A 21,503-nucleotide genomic window follows, 5' to 3' on the forward strand; every position below is an offset into this window, starting at 1 on the left:
TATAAATAGAATTACATTCTGTTCCTTTTCTAATTAAAAGCATTGATACAGCAGAGGCACAAGACCTGAACAAGCTGTCACCTTATAGTTTTCTAAGTAATAACTAAACAGCATTTTGTGAGGTTATAACACTGAACTTCAGTAAACTCTTTCTAGGGTGTGGTGCAATACTATAATCTCCCTTACTATGCTTTCCAGTATATCAGAGTCCTTGAAATATGACCTAAAATAAACCATGGTCAGCTACTGGGGCTTTTAACGTTTCACTTAAGGCTACAGAAATAAAACCACTAAAAAAGCTAATGAGAAAGTAGGGATAGTTAATAAAGAAATCTTGTGGTGGGGCATAACCTGCAGTGGTTATAGGTTGTAAGAATGTGGTTGTCCAGGTCTATAGTCAGAAGTTCTGTCATCTTTCAGTTCTGCAATAAGTGTTTCTCTAAAAGCACATGTGGCTTTCCAGTTAAATTAGGTGTTCCATTAAAAGTTATCTCTTTCCTTAAACCGTTGCCAAGTGTCAGTGTTTTATAGAACTTAAACCATTTTTATTAAATTATTGATTGAAGGGGAGAGGGGAAGCAACTGCCTGGGTAGACCTGCATTAAAAAACTTAAGAACTAAACACTGACAGGTGTGTAGGATACACCCCAAAAAGGTGGCTGTGTGGAGCTGAAAGGTGTGGGGGGAACCCTGAAGAATTTTTGTAATACAGAAAATCTTTCCAGCTACTGAAATGTTTTTGCTTTTCTGATTCTTGTGGAGAAACCGACTAAACATAACAGAATGCTTCTCTGAAAACTTGCTGCTGAAAATGTTAAGAGTGTTTGGTTGAGTTTAATTCTAACTTAGAAATATTTTTTCTGTTTCCCTCTAGTGTTTTAAAAATAGAGAAAATAAGCTTTAAGCAAAGGAATACTGGCATTTAGTGTGTGCCTTAAGGTGTAACTACAAGACCCTTTCCTCCAAGGATTACTAATGTAATGTATCCAAAGGAAAAAAGTAAAGAGCAGTGCTGTTATTGCATCCAAACCTGAATGTAAAAGATTTGAAGCTGCACTTTTACATAATGCTAGGCAATTACATCTTGTATAGCAAAACTGTGGTTGGAGGTGAAGAAGGGAAGATTAAAAAAATATAAATGGATTTCTTCACATTTTTAATGTCAGATTGATAGTTTAAAGAGAACAGTTGCATGTGCAGTTGTGACACTGTGAAGAAAAAATTCCTCCAGAAAGATTTAGTTTGGACAGAAACAAAATTGTCTGGTTTTTTCATACCCATGGCCTAATGTGACCTGTCCTATATAGTCTGCTCTTTGAAGTTATGAACTCTTGATCCAGAATTATTCTACATGGTGGTTCCTCAGCTAATGATTTTTGAAAATCTAATTAATTTTTATGTAAAATGTACATGTAGTACTTAGTTCTTAAGTAATATTTTTTGTACAGTTATGCAACTTCATGGTATCTCTGAAAGCAGTGATAATGCATATGAGGGTGACAGTATTTAGATGTGTGTATTACAATGCAAAACATTACGTGCTTTGACTAACTGTCTCCTTTTTATATCTTTCTGCCTCCTTTTTATATCTGTCAGTTCCAGGAGACTTAGGTAATCAGTTGGAAGCCAAGTTGGATAAGCCATCAGTAGTGCACTATCTCTGCTCTAAGAAGACAGACAGTTATTTTACACTCTGGCTGAACCTAGAATTGCTTCTGCCTGTCATCATTGACTGCTGGATTGATAATATCAGGTAAGACCAGAAATGTTGCTCTTTGCAGTCGTGTCCTTTCCTTAGGCTGACATGCAGAAGGCTGCCTTAAACTTCCTTTTCTGATTCGAGACCAGTGAGAGAAATAACTTGTAATTCTGCTAGGTGGAGTAACAGGATGGATCAGATGTGACTCTGTTGCATCTGAGGTAGCTGTTTATTGCTGATGAGCTGAGATTCTCTTACTAGTTTCTTCCACCTTTTTTCCTACCAGTCAACCAGTGTAGGTTTGAACACATATCAGACACCTCTGTATCTTATCTAAAGCTTATCTAAAACTTTTCTGCTCTTTTTGGAGCCAGACTCTGCTCAGTGATGCCAAGCAATAGGACAAGAGGCAGCAGGTGGAACCTGATGCACAGGAAGTTCCACCTGAACATGAGGAAGAACTTCTTTACTGTGCACTCAGCAAAGGGGAAGGAGGTACATTGGCAGCTCAGAGGGGACAGGCAGGAGGAGTGTGAGCTTGCACTTCTGCTGGCAGTGTGTCAGTAGAGAGCAGCCTTGTGGGCAGCTGAGGCACTTGGGGTCCTTTAAGGGCAACCTAGAAGTCTTTCCAGAATTATTTTGGTCTAAAAAATTGCCTAGTTTAAAGCTTTCAGACTGTTTCATCATTCAATTTGCTTCATTAATGTTCCTGTAAGAATCATACCAATGCCTCCATGAAAACAAGTATTTAGCTTGTGCAGTTTACAAATACTCTATTTGCATGCTGCTCTTTCCTGTGAATGTACTGAGCTGTTGTAAAGCAGTCTGATTTGTCTTGCTCTGTCTTGCACATTACAGAGGTTTTTTTGCTATGAAAAGGTTTGAGTATCAGTTTAGATTCTGTGATTCCATCAAGGGGTAAAAACTTGCATTCAGAAATTCAAATTGTATTGATATGGTATTAAAAACAAACCAACTCCCAACCATAATAATAATAATTAAAATAATAAACTCCTGAGCCAATGTCTTGGGTTTTTCACATCTCAAGTTGACTTGAAAAGTATCTACAAAACACTCAGTACCTTGATGTGTTTCCTGAGGTACCAATTGTTATTAGGAAAGGAATAAAGTATTCCCTTATGTTGGTATGGGTGTTCTAGGTAAATAGAAATGATTTATTTTTAGCTAGGAGAGCATTTCTGTTATCTGATTTTACAGGTATTTTATCCCCTACTGCCACATTCTTATGCTCTTGACAGGTTTTCTCCATTATGTGGCTTGATGCCAAGTCAAATGGTACAGAATTATACAAAGTATCTTATATTTTAAAGTTTGAAGTTCAGCCACAATTCTGTATATTCAGTTTTGTAGAGAACAAAAGTCTTAAATTCTGCATGTAAAGCATGAAACTAATTAAAATAATTGTTTGCATTGTATAACCTCTTAGCCATTAGAGTACTCTTACCATGTCTTCCTGGGTGGTTTTTGTGGTTTGTTTTTTTTCTCCTGCTGGGTAATAGCACTTAAAGTTCTTGTACTGCACTCAGAATGTAAGACTTCATGTAGTTGAGAGTTGTCGTATGGCAATAGGACATGTTTCATATTTTTTTCTCTCTTGCTTTCCCCCCAGGCTGGTATATAATCGAACCAGTAAGATTACAGAACCCCCAGATGGAGTGGATGTCAGAGTCCCAGGATTTGGGCAGACATTTTCCTTGGAATTTCTCGACCCAAGTAAAAGGAGTGTTGGTACGTACAAGCTGTGTTTAAAATGCTTTGTCATTACAGTAGAGGGTGTTTTCTAGTTTGTCTTTATACAACAAGCTACTGAAATGGGATTTCAAATTACAGTAGAAGAACTGGGGTTTATTTTTATCGTAGGGTACCACATGGCTCACTTTGCTTTTAAGTGATTTCATTGCATTGTATTGTTTTCTCTTTTGTTTGGCTTGATTGAGACAAGAAGATTCCATGGTATTTACTGTTGTGCCAAATTTAAGTTTGCTGGCTGAAATTTGAGTAGGCATGTTGAGGACAGATGGTTTTAGAAAATGAAATGTGTTGAGTAGGAAATTCTGTGACTGAAGCTTGACAAGCAAAATCAAAATAAAACCACTTCAGCTTGGTTCTGAGTAAGATGTTCTGTAGCCTTAGGAATGCGTTCATGGGATTGCAAGATATGGTACCACAGTCTGTAGTTCCTTTTATTTTGGTCAGTGTCAGAATAATTATAGAATTACATTTGTGCTGCAGAAGATACTTGCAGTAATGTGTTTGCAGGGGTTTTTGTGTAGTGCTCTTGAAGTCATGCTTCAGGAAACACTGTGTTTGGTAAGTTTTTGTGAGTCATTAGCTGTGGCTGAAGGCTTCAGTAATTGAACAGTCAGTAATGCACTAAGCTTCACATGCTTCAGTCTTTAGGGAGCAATCTCCAAAAGGGCAGTGATGTACTTAAGGATCTGCACTAGATGACTCCTATGACTAGAATGGGGTCGTGCTTAAAATTCTTTACTTCAAGGGCTATATGATAAACATTCAAGACTAATGAGTGAGGTTCTGCTCAAAACCTTAAGATGACTGTGATGTTCAATAGGATGTTATGACAGTGGTACTATTTGCATTTAGTTGTGGTAATACTTAAATCCCATGTGTCTAAGCTTGTAATATGTAACAGTTTCAATATGCACTCTGCAACTGTTTCTCTTCTTTGTTAGTGAAGTCTTATGTTCAGTTACTTAAGCCTTAGTTCACTACCCAACAGAAAAAACAGTTTTGGGGTAGTTTCCATAATCCTGCCCAGAGGTAAGCTGTAAGCATTTGTTTTCAAGAGTAAATGTTGGTCCAGGGTAACCTTTATGAATGTGTATTACAGCCTACCTGAAGTTAATTTGCAGTCAGCAAAAGCTAGGACTGACAGTAATCTGAGGTGTATTCTTTACTGTTCAAGGCTGAACTTTCCTCTGCTGAGTAAAATTAATCCACTCTGTGTATACTACATTTTGCTGCCAAAATATTTGAGAGACCAGCCAACTAGTAGGGGGTTTTAACAATGGTACTGTCTCAATTTTGTAGGATAGCAAGCATAAGTCATTTTGTTTCATATGCATTCAGCTTTCTAGATTGATACCAAATATACAAACTGTAGCTTGACGGAGATAATATCTCCAGAACTTTGGTTTGCAGTCATGTCTGACAGCTGTTTCTAACATTAACCTTGTTACTGTTCTGTTTCTCTTATCTGGTGTCTGCAGGAAGTTACTTTTATATGCTGGTGCAGAGTTTAGTAGATTGGGGCTACAAACGTGATGAAGATGTAAGAGGAGCACCTTATGACTGGAGAAAGGCACCAAGTAAATAACACACTGTTACTTGAACAAAACTTTGACTCTCCTAGCTAGTAAATCGTGTTTTGAGTATCTTCTCCCATCCTGTGCAATTATACTTAAAAACTTAATTTTGACTAGGTCTTGGGGCCTGGGCACTCCTGGGCTGTGGTGTAAGCTCAGTGGTGTGGTGTCTTTATTTCCCTTTAAATGACCTGTTACTTAAAACTTGCTTAAAACAAGAACAAATCAATAGTAAATCCCCACACCACTAAAGCACATGCCCATAAACCCACTCACCCCTCCCACTTAATACTGGAATTTCTAAGCTCTGCATTATTAATTCCACAGATAGTTCAATACAATTACTTAAAAGGTTGATTTTCTTTTTAAAAGTTCAGCATTCTCAATAATTATAACTGTGTAATCTTTATATTTTAGATGAGAATGAAGACTATTTTGTGGCACTTCGCAAGATGATAGAGTTAATGTATGAGCAGTATGGAAGTCCTGTTGTCTTAATTGCTCACAGTATGGGTAATATGTACATGCTCTACTTCCTCAACCGTCAGACTCAGGATTGGAAGGACAAGTACATTAAGGATTATGTGTCATTAGGTGCTCCATGGGGAGGAGTGGCTAAAACTCTCCGTGTTCTGGCTTCAGGTAGGTAATTTGAGGCTTTGCAATGTATTTGGGGCATAGTGCAAGATACTAACTAGACTTAACTGTAAAACTGGAGGATGAGAGGTTAAGGTACTGTGAAAGTAAAAATATTTTTTATAAGTGATGGCAACTTGATGTTTCAAGCCTTGTGACCAGACTCTCATTCTTCATGTTTGTGGGAGTGAACTGAATTTTTTTCATGTCCCATAACCAGGAGCTGTGTCCCCTCTTGATCTCTCCTGACCTCTTTTCAGCAGATTGTTGTGTCATCTGCTGTTTGGCCTGATGCCTTCTATTTCTGTCACTTCTCCCTCCAGCCTGATTGCTCTCTGTTCAGTATTGCAAAGCTAACAAGGACTCCAGAGCATTCAGTAGTTTCCCTTGATTAAAGATCACACAGCTGCTTGAGGTTAATGTTGAGGGAAACATGGCGATGAAGTGGTGCTCACAGTGTAAATTGAAAGTTATAACTCTGCAGATTAGGATAGCAAATGTTTGAGGTCTTGGGTTTAGCACACTGGATATGCCTGAGACTGAAAAGAAAATAATAAAGAAGTAAAACATATTTTACTGAGTAACTGCAAATGACTGATGGAAAATGTTCAGTTACCCCATCATGTGATGCCATAATGACATCATGTGCTTTGGCACTTAGTTCATGATGTTTCTGGCTTGGTTTTTTAGCTTGTTTCTGACTTGTTAGCTTTGGATATCACTGTCATCTTCTTAATCAAAGCTGACATCAAAAATTGGACATCATCAAAATGCAAACCACGCAGCAAGTGCCAGCCATGCATGGACAGAGCAAAGAATACTTTGCTTAGCAAAGGCATTTGGTTCTGAACAAGGAGTGCACTGGTCCGTTACTAATTAGGAAACTTAACTCAATCCAAACGTCCAATTTACACATTGTTAAATCTGTTGCAATGGCACTGTAGAAATTGATTCCTCTTTTCCCACGGGCTTCATCTGACATGTTTGCATGCTACAGACGTGGCAGGAAGTGAGCAGTGTTAATATCACCTTCATAAAATGACACACCATTATATAAAATTGCACAGTCTTTCTGTTGGATTAAATTTTCATGCTTCATACTTAGTTTATCCTTATAATACAGCTCATCCAAAGTGGCTAGTTATACAAATACATAATGAATAGTCAAATTTCTACTAAAATATAGTAATGGATTACCTATCCATTAGTCTTTTAATGACTTATGTAAGTCTGTTATGCTGAACTCCATTTTCAGGCAGAAATTTAAGGATGGTGTAAGAAGTTAAACAGAACATATTGGAATGTAAAGTTTTAGGCTGATTCTGTCTCAAATGTCTGTAGTAAAGTACCATCAACACTTGGATTACATTAGTCTATTCAAGAGCTTCTAAAATTATCAGGGTGTTAATGTGCAGAAGAATTGTTGCTTTAAAAAAAACCCACCTGAATTTCTGCAGGGAAGTCAAGGCATGCTATGGGTGCATTCCTTCTGCTCCCATTCCTGTTTATAATATGTCATGGCTAGGAACTTTGTGTCAAATTCACAGTTGTGTTATCAAAGTGGTAAACAGTATACACGTGGAATTATTTTCTGTAGATCTGTGATACTTTCAGCTACTTATTCACGTGCTTGGCAGGATCAATACTTGTATCATTACAGTTCAGGGCCAATAAAGTGAGAATGATCTTCCCACATCAGTGAGCAAAGGCACAAAGTTCACTTTGATGGTTTTTCTTTTTCATTGTTCAGCTCAGAACTCAGGCTTTCTTTGCTGACACTGCCAAGAAGCATTTACTAGCTTAGTGGTGAGAGTGCACAGTTAAGTACTTATACCACACAGCAATATGAAACACATTTTTCAGGATCTTGGTGATTCTTGCCGTGCTCTTTTGAATGTCCTTCTTATCTGTTTCACATTTATACCAGCAATGTCTCCATGTAGTCCTCCCAAAGGTGGCATTAAAGGCTGCTTTGTCTCCTTGCTGAAGCAATAGTGCCACCTCATGGAACTGGAGTAGCACCAGAGCATATTTTTCAGGAATAGCACTTTTGGTTTCAGCGTTTCAGTTTTTATGGTGTGGTTGACCCAAACCACTACATGCTGTAACCATCTGGACCCAGTAATGGAAAATATGATTCCAAGTTCAGCTGACAAAAGAATTGAGGTGTGTCAGCCACTGGGATAATGAAAACAAACTTGGGTCTGTCTTGGGGGTAATCACTGTATCAGCCATTTATCAAGCAGCTTTTAATTTTCTGCAGATGCAAGAACAGCTGTTAAAATATGAAGAAAGATGTGTAGAAGTTATGACTTAGTCATGTGCTAGTTTGAGTCCTCTGGAACAAACTGCTAAGAAAACAATTGACTTGATGTCTACAAAATTCTTGAAATATTTTGGTCAAACACTGGTTCTGTAATAAGAGTAAGACCAAATTTGGTGAAATATAACACCTTTGTAGTTTGTGTGTCAGATAATTTGAGGCCTTTATTGATAACAAGCTCTAGCTCTCTAGATTTTATATGATTGTAAAATATAATGCCTTGGAAAAGCTTGGCCAGCTGAAAACATTTTCCAAGTATATCAACTGGTCTTCCAATAACTGTGGTTTTGTCTGTCCTTTCCAGGCAAAGATGTAGTTTTTGTTACAAGACTTGCTAGAAAATGATTCTATTCTATGATTCTATGAAAATATTAGCGGTACATTAGTAGAATTCTGAGCAACACAAGGATTGTAGCAATCTTGAATTGCTGACTGGAAGGGAAGATGCTGATCTGGCAAATCTTAGCGGTTTCCATGAGAAGTTCACAGCCTCTAAGTCTTCTTTTGCTGAAGTACTACGAATAGAGACTGACTTGGTCACTGCATTTTTACTTGATAGCATAAGCAGAGACAGGAATAGTTGCTTCACTTCTGTTTGCTTTTTATAACAGCTGTTTCTTTAGGGAACTATCAAGAATGTGCCATTTTCCTTCAATTGTAGGCAAGTTCTGGTAGGTTTTATTATGAAGGGAATGCACAAACTGGTAAAATGCTATGCCAAATGGTAAAAAAACAAAGGAGCAATTTATAGCTATCCTGTATGGAATACTGCTACTCTGGTTGTTTTGAATGTGCAAAACTTTAAACCTTTTAAGTCTATAAAGTCTCTTGATGTGGATGTGTGTGGATATTAGTATTTACCTGTTCTTGAAGCAAAACCATGACCTAGGTACCAGAATGACTGTAAAACATTTCCAGAAAAGCATTTAAGGCAAAACATGCAAGTTCCAGTGCTAATAAAATGAGAATGATCTTCCCACGTCAGTGAGCAAAGACAGAAAGTTCACTTTGGTAAACTAAATCATCTATTTAGTGTATATATGTATATAAATATATATATATACAATCTGATTTCTTACTTGGCACATAAGGAAGTATTTTCTCCTTTAAAATGGAGCATGTTGGAAAGGTAGCAGTGTTCTTGGTTTATCAGTTATTCATCAACTTGTATTTAAATCTGGGAGTTATCAGTTTACAGAAATTAATTATCAAGACAATCATAAGTGAGGAAAAAATTTTGAAATATCAGTGTAAGCAGAGGGAATAAACTTTATTCATGTTATCACTGTGAGTGCTTGCAGTTGCTGCTGATTGAGATTGATGCTTTGCTTTATGCATAATGAAATGTCACTTTGCTTTTGTTTAAGGTGACAACAACAGAATACCTGTTATCAGCTCACTCAAGATTAGAGACCAGCAGAGATCAGCGGTTTCCACGAATTGGATGCTCCCCTACAACTACACGTGGCCCCCAGATAAGGTGTTTGTAAGCACACCTACAGCTAACTACACTCTGCAGGATTACCACAGGTTCTACAGGGACATCAATTTCGAGGATGGTTGGCTCATGAGACAGGACACTGAGCCCTTGGTCTATCAGATGACGCCGCCCGGCGTGCGCATACACTGTCTTTATGGCACTGGTGTGGAAACTCCTGATTCTTTCCATTACGAGAGCTTTCCTGACAAGGAACCCAAGATTCTGTACAGCGATGGGGATGGTACAGTGAACTTACAGAGTGCCTTGCAGTGTCAGAAGTGGGTGCAGAAGCAGAAACAGGAAGTGGTGATATTTGAGCTTTCAGGAAACGAGCACATTGAAATGCTATCCAATGATACTACTATCTCCTACGTGAAAAAGCTGCTTTTTGGTTTGTGATATACCTTGTGTTGGTAGTTATTTTCCTCACCTGTGATGCCTTCCCTTAAATATGGGAAAATGCCTTTTAATCCCTTGGTATTTAGATATTTGAATTATTTATTTTACTTTTTTTTTTTTTTAAAGTTTATGTTCAAGAAGTTGTTTGGTGTCCTAAATGATCGTTTGTCCCTGGTTTGTGTTTATGATGTTTCATGGTATTTTCACATTCTGCAGATTTGGTCAAATATGCATTTTGGTGCCTCTGGTGTTGTGTCCAATGTTCATACAGACTTTCATTTGGAGATTGTGCAGCCCCTTGCACATACTACATGGATCTTAGATACCTGAGTTCCTTTGTGTGGTCTTTGCTGATGTGGAGTGGGAGGGCTAGGAAGGATTGCAATTTCACATTCCCATGAACCAAGGGAATGATACTAACAATTTTGGGAAGCACAGTAAACTTTGAAGGGTCTTACATATTCTGATCCCCAGTTCCCAGTACACTAGTTTGTAAATATGCATATCTGCTAGAGAATAGTTTGCCTGGCACTGTTACTGTTCTAATCCAGCCTTCCTTTTAGTACAGCTTTTGGGAAAAAAAGACAGATGTGTGTGAATTACTTGAGTCTTCTTATCAATTACCTTTCTGGGTTTTTTTAAAAGAAGAAGTCATTCACTTATCAACTTCTAGAACTCCTGGTTACATAGAGTCTGGAGTTTGAGGAACTCTCACCTTGTGCATTATTTATCAATGAGGGAACAAAGCTAAACTGTGGTTGGTGCTTGCAATAATCATAGCTGTGTGGAGTAGCACATAAATCAAAGCTAATTGAATACTGGCAAACAATCTATACAGTGCAGAATTGCATTTCTGGGTGAAAAATGATCCCCTGTAGGGGAAATGATAATGGATGGCAGGCAGAAATTCAAAAAGAAAAGTGAGCTTCCTGAAAGGGGGTGAGAAGTGGAAGCCAACATAATGCTGTATGAAGTATAAACCTTGTTCTCAGTCAAATACTTTGGCTCTGATCCAGTTACTGGCCAAGCAGTGATTGGATCAACATTGCTTTCTGCTGAAAAGAAACTTTTTGTTTTAAGACTAGAATTAATTTAACGTAGATTACAAGTGTCATTATTGCTGTTTCAAGAGGTTGGGATACACAGTTCCTTAAATGTTTCTGTAAAGTGCTGAACATGCAATTCTGTTAATTTCCTACAGTATTGTTCTACTCGGTGTCAAAAGAAAATAATTCAGCTCTGACCTCCACAGAAATGCTGGTCTAAAGGCCATCATAGTTACAGCCTTGATTACAGAAGTCCTGGTGGAGAAATAGTTTCACCTGAAGATTCTTTTTTGCTTGCTTTAAAACCAGTCACCCAGTTAGGCTACACTTAGTTTTCTGAAAATACAGTTTTGAATGCTTTCAAAATGCTTTTCAAAATGCTAGGTTCTCCAAGGAAAATGTTTTAAGAGTTTCAGAAACTCATCAAACTGTTAAGGATTCATTAATTAAGAAACTGAAGTTGTCTACAGGGTGGTTTGAATTATTTTGGCAGCATGCATAAAATGTTTGCTGCCACTAAACATGTCAATAAGGTGTGTTGAGAGGATGGGCACAAACTCTTGTTATTGGAGAATGGAGCTAGATTTAAGGTGTTAAGTTTTAATTCAGAAATCTCTTGTAAATCCAGAACAGCTTGAACTAGGGTCATCAACAAGCTAAATATCTTCCTAGGTTTTAACTTCCTTAGGTAGCTTTATTTTCCCCCTGCATTTTTCCTATTACTTAGGTTGGGGGGGAGTAACATTTTCCTGATTTTTAAAATGAAACATTAATCCTATCCTCAGTTGCCCAGGAACTTACAGTTCAGCAGCAATATTGCCTAGACTTTTCCAGAGTAAATGTTAAGTTGCCCACAGCCTTTGTAATTGGTAACTGTTGAAATGGAAAAAAGCCCAACCCCAAACAAACAAAATGAAGAAAGCCCACAAAACAAAAAAAAAAACCAAAAAACAAACAAAAAAAAAAAACAACCCCACAAAAAAGTCTTTTAGCTAAGTGATCTATTTTATGCAGGGCTGTCAGCTGGATAAGCTTCAAGCTTGTGTTCCAAGACTGCTCAAAGATGATAAAGCTCCTCCTTGGTCTGACTCAATTTCTGAATAAATTGCTATGTTACTAGTTTACAAGCTAAAGAAATAACAGAAAACAGCTTATCACAGTCTGTATTTCTTGCTGAGGTAGAATGCCTGGTAATAAGCACTGGAATGAGTGGAGCTGGAGGCTGTGTTGGAGGATGAGAAAACAACATAGGTAAACAGTTCTACCCTGATGTGGAGAATGTTTCTAAGCTTCATTTAGATCCTCTCTTATTAATCTGTGGAATTTTCAATCTCATAGCAAGAATTTAGCTTCAGGGTTTTTAGTGATTTAAAGTTCAAAAATACATAGTTAAAAAGATGCTTGTTGTTTTTTTTTTTCCTACTTCTTTTCTTACTAATTTATGGGACCCAAAAGGGGAAAAAAAAAGCACAACCCATTCTCTTCTAATTTTGGCAACCTAGTACTGTGTTTCTGAGATCAATTGACTGTATCTTTTAAACTAAAGATTTCTAAGTCAGCTTTCCATTAGTAGACAAGCCCTAGAGTGTCTCCTTAAATAAGCTAACACAAGTTTATGTGGTAAAATGAAGCTGAAAGATTTTCAGGGCTGCTTGTTTGTTTGTATGCTTTTGTTGTTTGTCACTCTAAAGCCTTGTTGTAAAGGAATGTGTGTACAGTGCTGAGTACTGCTGAGACCTTGATGGGATGTGATGGGTCTGCAGGCTATAGTTTTATGTCCCGAAGTTGTGCTTTTTCTACCACATCATCATCAGCCTTTTTATTTGCAGTTTTTTTGCATAGTAGGATGCAGTTCTCATTGAAAAGTGAATGCAGCAAGTAAACTACGTTATTCTAGTTGTTGAAACTGAACCACTTCACTTGGCACATTGAGCAGTGCTTACTCACTGCAGCATGTTCCTCTACAAGGCAAGAGTACTTAGCATTACTGTTACAGGTCTGCTAGAGCCATGTGCACTAGAGCATTAGATTCTTGTGGGGAGAGAGGTCTGAAGAAATAGATCTTCAAGGAGAACGTGGCACTTCCATAAGAGGATTAACTCAGGTGCTTTGCCACGCTGCACAGCTGAAACCTTTGAATTTACTGACATTATAACTAACACATCAATTATGTCTCTCTCTCACCATAATTTTTACTTTATTTTGTTCTTCCAGGATATTTTCAGAAACCAAAAATAGTCTTGAGGACCAAACGTGTTTCTTATTTTTGACAATACATATAGAAAATGCTGAAGAAACTTTCAGCTGTCATTGTAATATTTCTGAAGAGGTGCAGAGTCACTATGTGATTCTGTGTAAAAGCATAAGGCTTCAATAACTAGCAATAATTGCAAAGGAGTTGCAGACCAAAGGAAGGAATGTTTGGTATTAAGGTAATTCTTGGAGCACAGTGTGTTCAAGGCCCTCTTAAATTCAGGGAATGTTTGGCAATGACTTTGCTCTACACTAAACAGTATTTTATATGGAACATATTCTGAGACCTAGCATTTTATATGTTCTTCTTGTGTATGAATGTGTTCAATAGATTTTGAATATTTTATTGTCAAATTTGATAATATAATAAAGTTGATCTAATACAGCTTGTCTCCTGTTGTGAATAACATTCTCAGTGCTCAGATGGAATATCAACTTGGTAGTGTTTTTCTTCCCCACAGATCCCTAGTTTATCTTTCCCACAGTAATTACTTTTTGGTTCATCTTCCAAAGGCACCTACTGTCTTGTGGGACATTTGGAGTTCTCTGTTAATTGAATTTATGGAGGTGTGGGACTGAGCTGACTCAATTTCTTTTTGTTTGATTCTTACTTGCTTATCTTGTATCAAAGAAAGAGTTCTTGGGATGCCTTATGCTTCTGTTCAGGTAATCATTCTGAAATGAGTCCCTCAGTGTGCTAAATCCCTGCAGCTGCCTTTATACTGTTGGTTTCCAAGCTGCTCCACACACCCATGCATGTTGACCATACAATTTCATGGTTGTAGAAAACAATCTTTTTCCAACTAAAAATAGTGCATTGTGGCTCTGGAGAAACTTCAGACAGTGATTCTACAGTGGGGGTGTGGGGAAGATGAAAATGATCTTACTTCTCCAAAGTAATCTAAAATCCTGTCTGGCAAGCATAAGTCCTCTAGTGGCTGTGCTGGATGCTTCACTAACCTGCAGTACCAATGATTGCTTATAACTCTTGAGAATGAAGAAAAAAATGTCAAGGCTGAAACTTGCCTTGTGGGGCCGTTTTTTTTCATGATAAAGACTAATACAAGATGAGTGTTAGTTACTGCTGTTCTTCTCTGTGCCTCAGATGCCTATTATTTGTCCCAGTACATTTCTTCAAGGTTCATGCCTTCCTCAAGATTCACTGACCCCCATATGATTGCAGGAGAAAGGGGAATGTGGCCTTCCTCCAGCTCCCTATTGAAATGGGGAAAGTCCTGCACTAAAGCAATGTGCCAGTTCCTGTAAGAGGCTGGGAAGGCTGAGAGCACAGGAAGGAGGAGAACAGAATGATAATAGGGCCCGTGAAGTGTCTGTGCAACTTTCAAATAACAAAATTATAGTTGTGTATTGGCTGATGCGATTTTGCTGTGCTATCTTAAACGCTTACTTGAATGATGGGATTACAGTTTTTAGATGTTGATTTGCTCTTGCTTGAATTGCAGTTTTGCACAAAAGCTCTATCTTAATAGTAACTGTTTCACATAACCTTTGGCTCTGGCTTCGTGGTACAACCACTGGAGGATCCACTAGAGGGAGGAGTATCCCAGCAGATACTCAGATGTGTGTCCTGCAAAGTTTAGTCTTTGCAGTGAACGTGGAGGGAGGAGAAAAGCATTCCCTAGCATAATGCCATCAAGGAAAGTTATTTATCTGAGCCTAATCCAATTAAAAATATGCGGCACAGTCTTTTTCCTTCACTCTGCCCATTCTCCATTAGAAAGAAGTGATGTAGGAGTGCACAGAATACTTTCTAAATACTGGAGGAACTAAGTTAAGTCTGCAGTACCTCATGTCCTGCAGAAGTCTCTTTTCTATACTGAAACAACACATTAGTTCCTGGGGAACTGAATTAAGAGGATCAATGCCAGTTTATTCTGATGCTATTTATTCCAAGATGTATCCTGGATGTGAGCCATGTTCAATAACAAGAAAACCTCAGTTCCCATGGAAAGGAATATGATTGATGCCTTTTGTACTGACAGACATCTTTGGCAGTCAGTAGTATTAGAGATTTGTGAACCTCAGATAACCCAAAGGTGTTTATATAACTTGTGTTTCATGTTTGTATAGGTTTGGGTTATGGTTGGGGTTTTTTTCCCCAACTTGTATTTGAGCAGATAGAGCTGACTGGAGGGTGTTTTTAATTCTTGAATGACTGTGATGCTGTATTTTTCTTACAAAGTTGGGAGATGAAAGGTGGATGACTTAGTACATACAGCTATACAAATACTTGCTATTTTGGTTCTCCTGGTTCAGACACATTGTGATTTTCTACTCCAAAACTGTGAATATTGTTTCTGTTTACAGCTTTGCTGGACAGGTGGGTTGGTTGACTGATGACATGAATGAGCCTCATAAACCTGACAAGAACTGTGACTTGTATGGCTTGAGGTGACATAATGCATACTTTATGGTCTGAATTAAAATGCAGTAGAGGGCAGTAGTATGTAAGTTACAGAGATTTTTCTGATAGTGTTGAATGACATCTGTGTTAATTTCACCTGAGAAGTACAAGATTAGAGGAAAGTGAAGACCTAAGTTTGACATGCAGAAAATGTTTCCTGTTCTGAAGCAATTGTACATATGCAGACTCTGCTTTTGGAGGAACTTTTTTCTCTCTCATGTACCAAGCAAGAAACTTCAGCTTGATTCAAACTCTTGAGTAAAACAATCTGAGATGTGAAGTATATATCCACTCTGCTCTACATGCTCAGATTAAAGCACAAATTGGATGTTACAACTACATGGAGTCGATTGCTGTACAGTACTGGGATGTACAAAAGAGATCATGTATCTTAAACAAAAGTGCTGCAAATGCTGCTGGTCTGTTTTCTTATTGCACTGCTGAACAATGGACCTCAAAGTTTTCACTTTGCTTGTAACTCATACCTAGTAACCTTTCTGGGAAGGCAGAATTATTGACCAAGCTGCAATTCTATGTATAACTACAAATGTCACCTTATGTGAGTAAAGTCATCAAGACAGATGGTAAGTCTGATTGCATGAAAATACTAAGCCTACAGACTAAGTGTTTTCATCACTATTAGTACTTTTTATGTTGTACTGTGTCTGAGGTAGTCAAAGAAGGATTCTAGTTCAGGTCTAAGCAATTTGATTAAGATGAGCCAGGAACACTGCTGTTATCTTAGCTGTGCCAGCAAAGTCTTTGTACTTATACAGAAAAGGCAAAATAATATTCTATTTTGAAAATTTATATGAGGAAATCTCACTAAATACTTACCATGACTAAATACTATTGTGACCAGAGCAGATTAAAGATGACAGTGGAATCTGGAAACAGATCTGGGAGACAAGGCTGGCAAGGGATGTATCCACATCATGAGGGCAAACTTTTATGGGCCAAACCAAAACATCTGTAGGTCCCAAAGCACTGACTGGCCACCCCTGCTTTACACAGTTCAGGTGTCTGGAAGGATGGAATTGTGTAGTGAATTGTTAAAGAGGTTTTAGTGGGAGTAAAATCATGAAGCAAAGAATGATATAATCTCTGGTATGTGTGTGAAATCCTCATTTCTATTGTAGCTGCTTCAGCTTGATCTCTTGTGATATTTCTAGGTGAAGGCAAGTACTGTTGTCCCTGCTTGACTCAGACATGGGTAATTTGTTCAAATTCTTTTAGGCAGAATCTAATCACATACCTTTAACTCCAAAGTTAGTTCTCTTGTCATTAAACCATCTTCACTCTACAGAACAGATAATTTTCTAGAGAGTAAGGGCAGCTCAGGCATGCTGCTCTTTGATAGAGGCAAAAGTACTTGAGGAAAATGTAGTGTGTGAATGAATGCATTGTCTGCAAAACACTTTCCTTGCTAGCAATTTCATTTTGTTGAACTAACTCTAGGTTCCAAAGCAGTTAATCCCATATAAAGATAATGCATCCTTGATTTTTCATGTAAGTGTTGCAGTCATCATGCCAGACTATGATAGTGCAGAAAAATAGAACTAAAATATGATATAGAATATGACAGGACAAGGGGGAATGGCTTCAAACTGAAAGAGAGTAGGTCTAGGTTGGATATCAGGAAGAAATTCTTCCCTGTGAGGGTAATGAGGCTCTAGCACAGGTTGTCCAGAGAAGCTGTGGTTGCTCCATCCCTGGAAGTGTTCAAGCCAAGGCCGGGAACACCCTGACACAGTGTAAGCTGTCCACGCCCATTGCAAGGGGGTTGGAACGAGATGGTCTGTAAAGTCCCTTCCAAACCAACTATTTTATGGCCATAAAAGCAAAACAAACAACAAACATCTCATTAAAAACTCCCTCAGTAGTTTTGGCTAGGAGCCAGTGTCACAAACAGTCTCCTCCCTTCCTTTGATTCAAGCTTTTCCTACCTGTTTTTTTTTGTCACTGACCCCAAGCTTTATTCCCCTGCTTAAATGCTTAGCAACATTTCAGCACCTTAAGCAAAAAAAAAAAAAAAAAAAAAAAGCCTTCCAAAGCTAAAGCCAAGCATGAAAATCCTCCATACAGACAGAAGCAAACTGATAACAATATTGGGTATGGTTTCTTTTTGGAGAGAGACCAAATGTTTCAATAATGGCAAATTAAGTTTAAGAAACTGATGTTTTCTTAGAAAGGATGCCTATGCAAAGATAGCATTTAACAGTGTAAGGAAATGAGAAAAGAAAGAACTGAAATGTCAGAAAGGCAGCAGGAAGAAGTGGGAGGCTGGGTAGAATGTCTGTCAGGCTGTGATGTATTTGTGTTTGCTTTTAAAATCTACTTCATTGAAGCTGAAGGAAAATTTATAACTGTGAGAGATGAGGAAAAAAACATGCAGCTAGCTGGACTGCATTATTGGCATTTGACTATCCTACATCAAAATCTGCTTAGCAAGTGCTAATTTAAAGCTAATTTAGGGGGTTCTCAACTACAGCAACCTGGCCAGAAGTGAGGGATGTTGGATTGCTGAACAGTGCAGACTGCAGCTGTCTGGGAATCCTGACGTTATTAAATATTTGCACAAGATACCTGGATAGATCATGTGCCTTGAGCACATGTTTCCCGTGAGAAGCAGCAAAGTATCTGGATTTACATGTGGAGAAAGAGAAAAGGAGACACAATATTTGCTATCTCCCCCTAGCTAGAAGTATGCCCCTAGCTAGAAGTAATTTGGCACTCCACCTTTTGGAGACCTCCACTGTTCATGGTGGCTAACTCGCCTAGCTGTAACCTTCAGCTCTGAAGATGTCTCAGACTCCTAGCTACGGAGTTGAGGCTCATCTAAGGGCCACACATCTCACTGTATTTTGCATTTTTTCATGTCTTTCTTTTTAAGCACACAGACCACAGTCTACTCCACGTCCCAGTTTAGACCAGCTTGTGCAATAAATACAAGGTCATCATGTTATTCCTTTTACAGCTGTTTTGTTATTAACTTTCTGAGGAGGATCACTGATTTATTACCACTGAGACAAGGACATAAACATGCGTGACAGTAGTATACATCTCTAAACCAGGAGTATCACCTAACTTAAACAATAAATTGTCTTTGCTGCAGCTTAACAGTAGAACAAGGGACAAGTTCTATTACCTCTACTTCATGTGTTTATTACCAGTCTAGAAGGCTTTAATTTGTGAAGTAAAAGTTATACCTTTTATGATCAGATCTCCTAGAGTTTAGGTGAGGAAATGGTTTGATCCATAGCAAAAGTAAGAGATAGTTTTACCTAATTTTTTCTGAAAACAATACCAAATTTTGTTCATTCAGAAAATAATTCCATACTTTCAAGGTACTAATGACCTGTCAGATGCAAGTCCAAGTATGACCAAGTATTAACAATGTTTTTTTTCAGAAGCACAAAACAGTGAGTGTCCAAGTATGACCAAGTATTAACAGTGTTTTTTTTTCAGAAGCACAAAACAGTGAGGCACACAAGAAGAAATACCACTGCTGTGACTCTTCACCCCTCAACCCTTGTTAGATGTTTACATATTTAGATATATATTTAGTTTTTCAGCTAGATAGAGTTTTTGTAATACTTCTTAAGGTTTAACATAACTCTAATTCCCTACATTGAAGCAGCCAGAATTTGGGATCAAATCTAATTGAAAAAGTCTTCTTAGACTTAATGTGAGGCTGTTCTTAGGGATGAGTATTTAGCATGAGGCCCTTAAGAAGTGAGACACATTGATGGAAGAGAGGAAGATACTAGACACTTACTCCTTTCAGAGAGGTCTTTGTAAATGCCAAGTCTATGTTCAGTCAGAACTTTTTCCTGAATGTTTCAGATCAGTAAACAATTTAATTTGTTACTGTTTGTTGTTTGTTTCTATTTCCTGTACTCCAATTAGTAAATTGAGAAAAACTTGATTTGTCTGGTTTCACTAATGAGTAGAAGGTATGAGCAGGCTCAGATTGACTTCTCCGAAATGTCCAAACACATGATCCATAAAAATACAGAGAAGTGGCAGGTTGAAAACAGGAAATGCCATATTTTCATCTGCTGAAATTAGTCAAGTTGTGATGAATAACAAGAGCTGTAGGGTTTAGACCTGACCTTACATTCTACCTGTTTTACTATAGTAGCTCTGAGTTCCAGTTGCAAACCAGGAACCTATTGCACCAAAACAGACTGGGAAGCTCTGGCTGCCTCCAGCAGATAGGAGGAGACTATGTTAGCTTCCTATGAGACAGAAGACTGACTGAAACAGGCTAAAGCATGCATGTCGTGGAAAGCTGATGAGACTTGTCACAAACTCTAACTGATAAGCTGTTAATTACTATTTTGGTGTTGTCATGTCATCTTGACTATATTATTGTTATGAATTAGTTGCAGAGAAATAATCATTTTCTCCTAAGCTCTGTGTGTGTCATCAATGCAAGCACTGAATCAACAGCAGAGCAAGTTTGAGCTCACTGGTGTCATGATTTACCCCTCTGCAAGGTACTTGTTTCAAGATGCAGCATCGTAGCCTTCCAATCTTCAGCACAGAATCACTGTTCTCTGTGTTACTAATTGCTCATAGTTGGTGCACAAACTTGTCTTAGTAGCAAAGTTAAAAACTGTGAAATGCCAGTTAGTTCAAAATGGATGTAATGGGTAATTTTCAACCCACTGCACTTGTAGTTTGGGACATAGCGATAATCCTCATTAATTTTTCTAAATAAGGGACCCCATTTCCAAAGGTGTGTGGGAAGCTGTGCACAAATGCAGTCAGTAGGAATTTGTATGCTAACCTCCCACGTTACATTAAAATGTCCTGCACCACAGGAGGTGGCATGTAGGAGTGGGTGGGCAAACTTCAGAACAGAGGAAGGTATTGAATCACTTGAAAAATTCTCCTTACTCTTTATTTATGTATTCAATTACTTGTTCCAGTTTTTACCTCCTAAGCACTCTTGCTTCACAGGGTTATTTCAAGGCTGAATAGAACTGCTACATTCTTGATGCAAACCTGTCTTTACTCCCACTTCCTCTTTTCTTTAAATTTAAGAAGCAAACTTTGACTGAAAGATGAAGAACAGCTCCCAACACAATTTCCAAACCTAGCTTGCAGTTGTCAGTTACTATCCAGGATTCCCAAAGCTGTACCACAATTCTGCACAGCTAGAAAAGCAACAATAGCTGTGTGTCTGCAGGATTCTAGAGCAGCAAAAGCATCAGGGCTAGCTGTAGTTATACCCAAGGGTATACACCAAGGACTGCATTTTTAAGCAGTCACAACTGATCCAAAATATGTGTTTATGCTTTTCTCCTCTTATACAAAATTCAAATCTGAACTTACTAGATTTAAGTCTCCTTAGCTTTACTGTCAATCTGCTCACTGAGTTGGACTTGCACTGAAATAGTAGGTCAAATATAGAAGAAAACAGGTCTATAATTTGTTATCAAATTATCTATTTCTAGTAATCTGCAGAACCTCTGCCTGAAAGAACCACATTTAGTCCAGAGACTTATTAGATAATGCTTTAAAATTAGCCTGTGACTTTAAACTGCAGTTCTAGAATAGCAGGGTTTCATTATAGATGTTTCCAAAACTAGTAATTAGCCTCTTAATGAGCTCTTGGTGATATTTTTGATATTTATAATTAGATTTACAGGGGAGACTCAATCAGTCCAAACACAGCTGGGTGCATGCATGCTGGCTGAGGCAGCCAATCCATGGCAATGTCCAGTCACACACAACTGCCTTTCACAGAGACAGGTCCCTGAGCACTGAGAACTGGCATCTTGCAGTCTGCAGAGCTAATGAGAACACTGCTGCTTTGCATGCTCCACTATAAAAATGGTGATTCTCTGCTATGTTTTAGTTTTCAATCAAGCTGTGTCTCACCAT

The 21,503-nt window shown here is 38.1% G+C and overlaps 1 protein-coding gene across 1 annotated transcript in view; it reads left to right on the forward strand.

Moving 5' to 3' along the window:
* PLA2G15 (phospholipase A2, group XV) overlaps positions 1–9,974 on the forward strand; it is a gene marked incomplete at its 5' end in the record, with an annotated part of 14,837 nt that extends 4,863 nt beyond the window's left edge. The window contains 6 exon segments of the mRNA XM_009081367.1: positions 75–96; positions 1,597–1,753; positions 3,330–3,448; positions 4,951–5,049; positions 5,464–5,688; positions 9,373–9,974. Coding sequence (XP_009079615.1) covers positions 75–96; positions 1,597–1,753; positions 3,330–3,448; positions 4,951–5,049; positions 5,464–5,688; positions 9,373–9,884 — 1,134 coding nt within the window.
* Positions 9,975–21,503: the final 11,529 nt, after the last annotated feature.

This window comes from Acanthisitta chloris, unplaced genomic scaffold (genome assembly GCF_000695815.1).
Source record: "Acanthisitta chloris isolate BGI_N310 unplaced genomic scaffold, ASM69581v1 scaffold32968, whole genome shotgun sequence".
NCBI classification, from domain to species: domain Eukaryota; kingdom Metazoa; phylum Chordata; class Aves; order Passeriformes; family Acanthisittidae; genus Acanthisitta; species Acanthisitta chloris.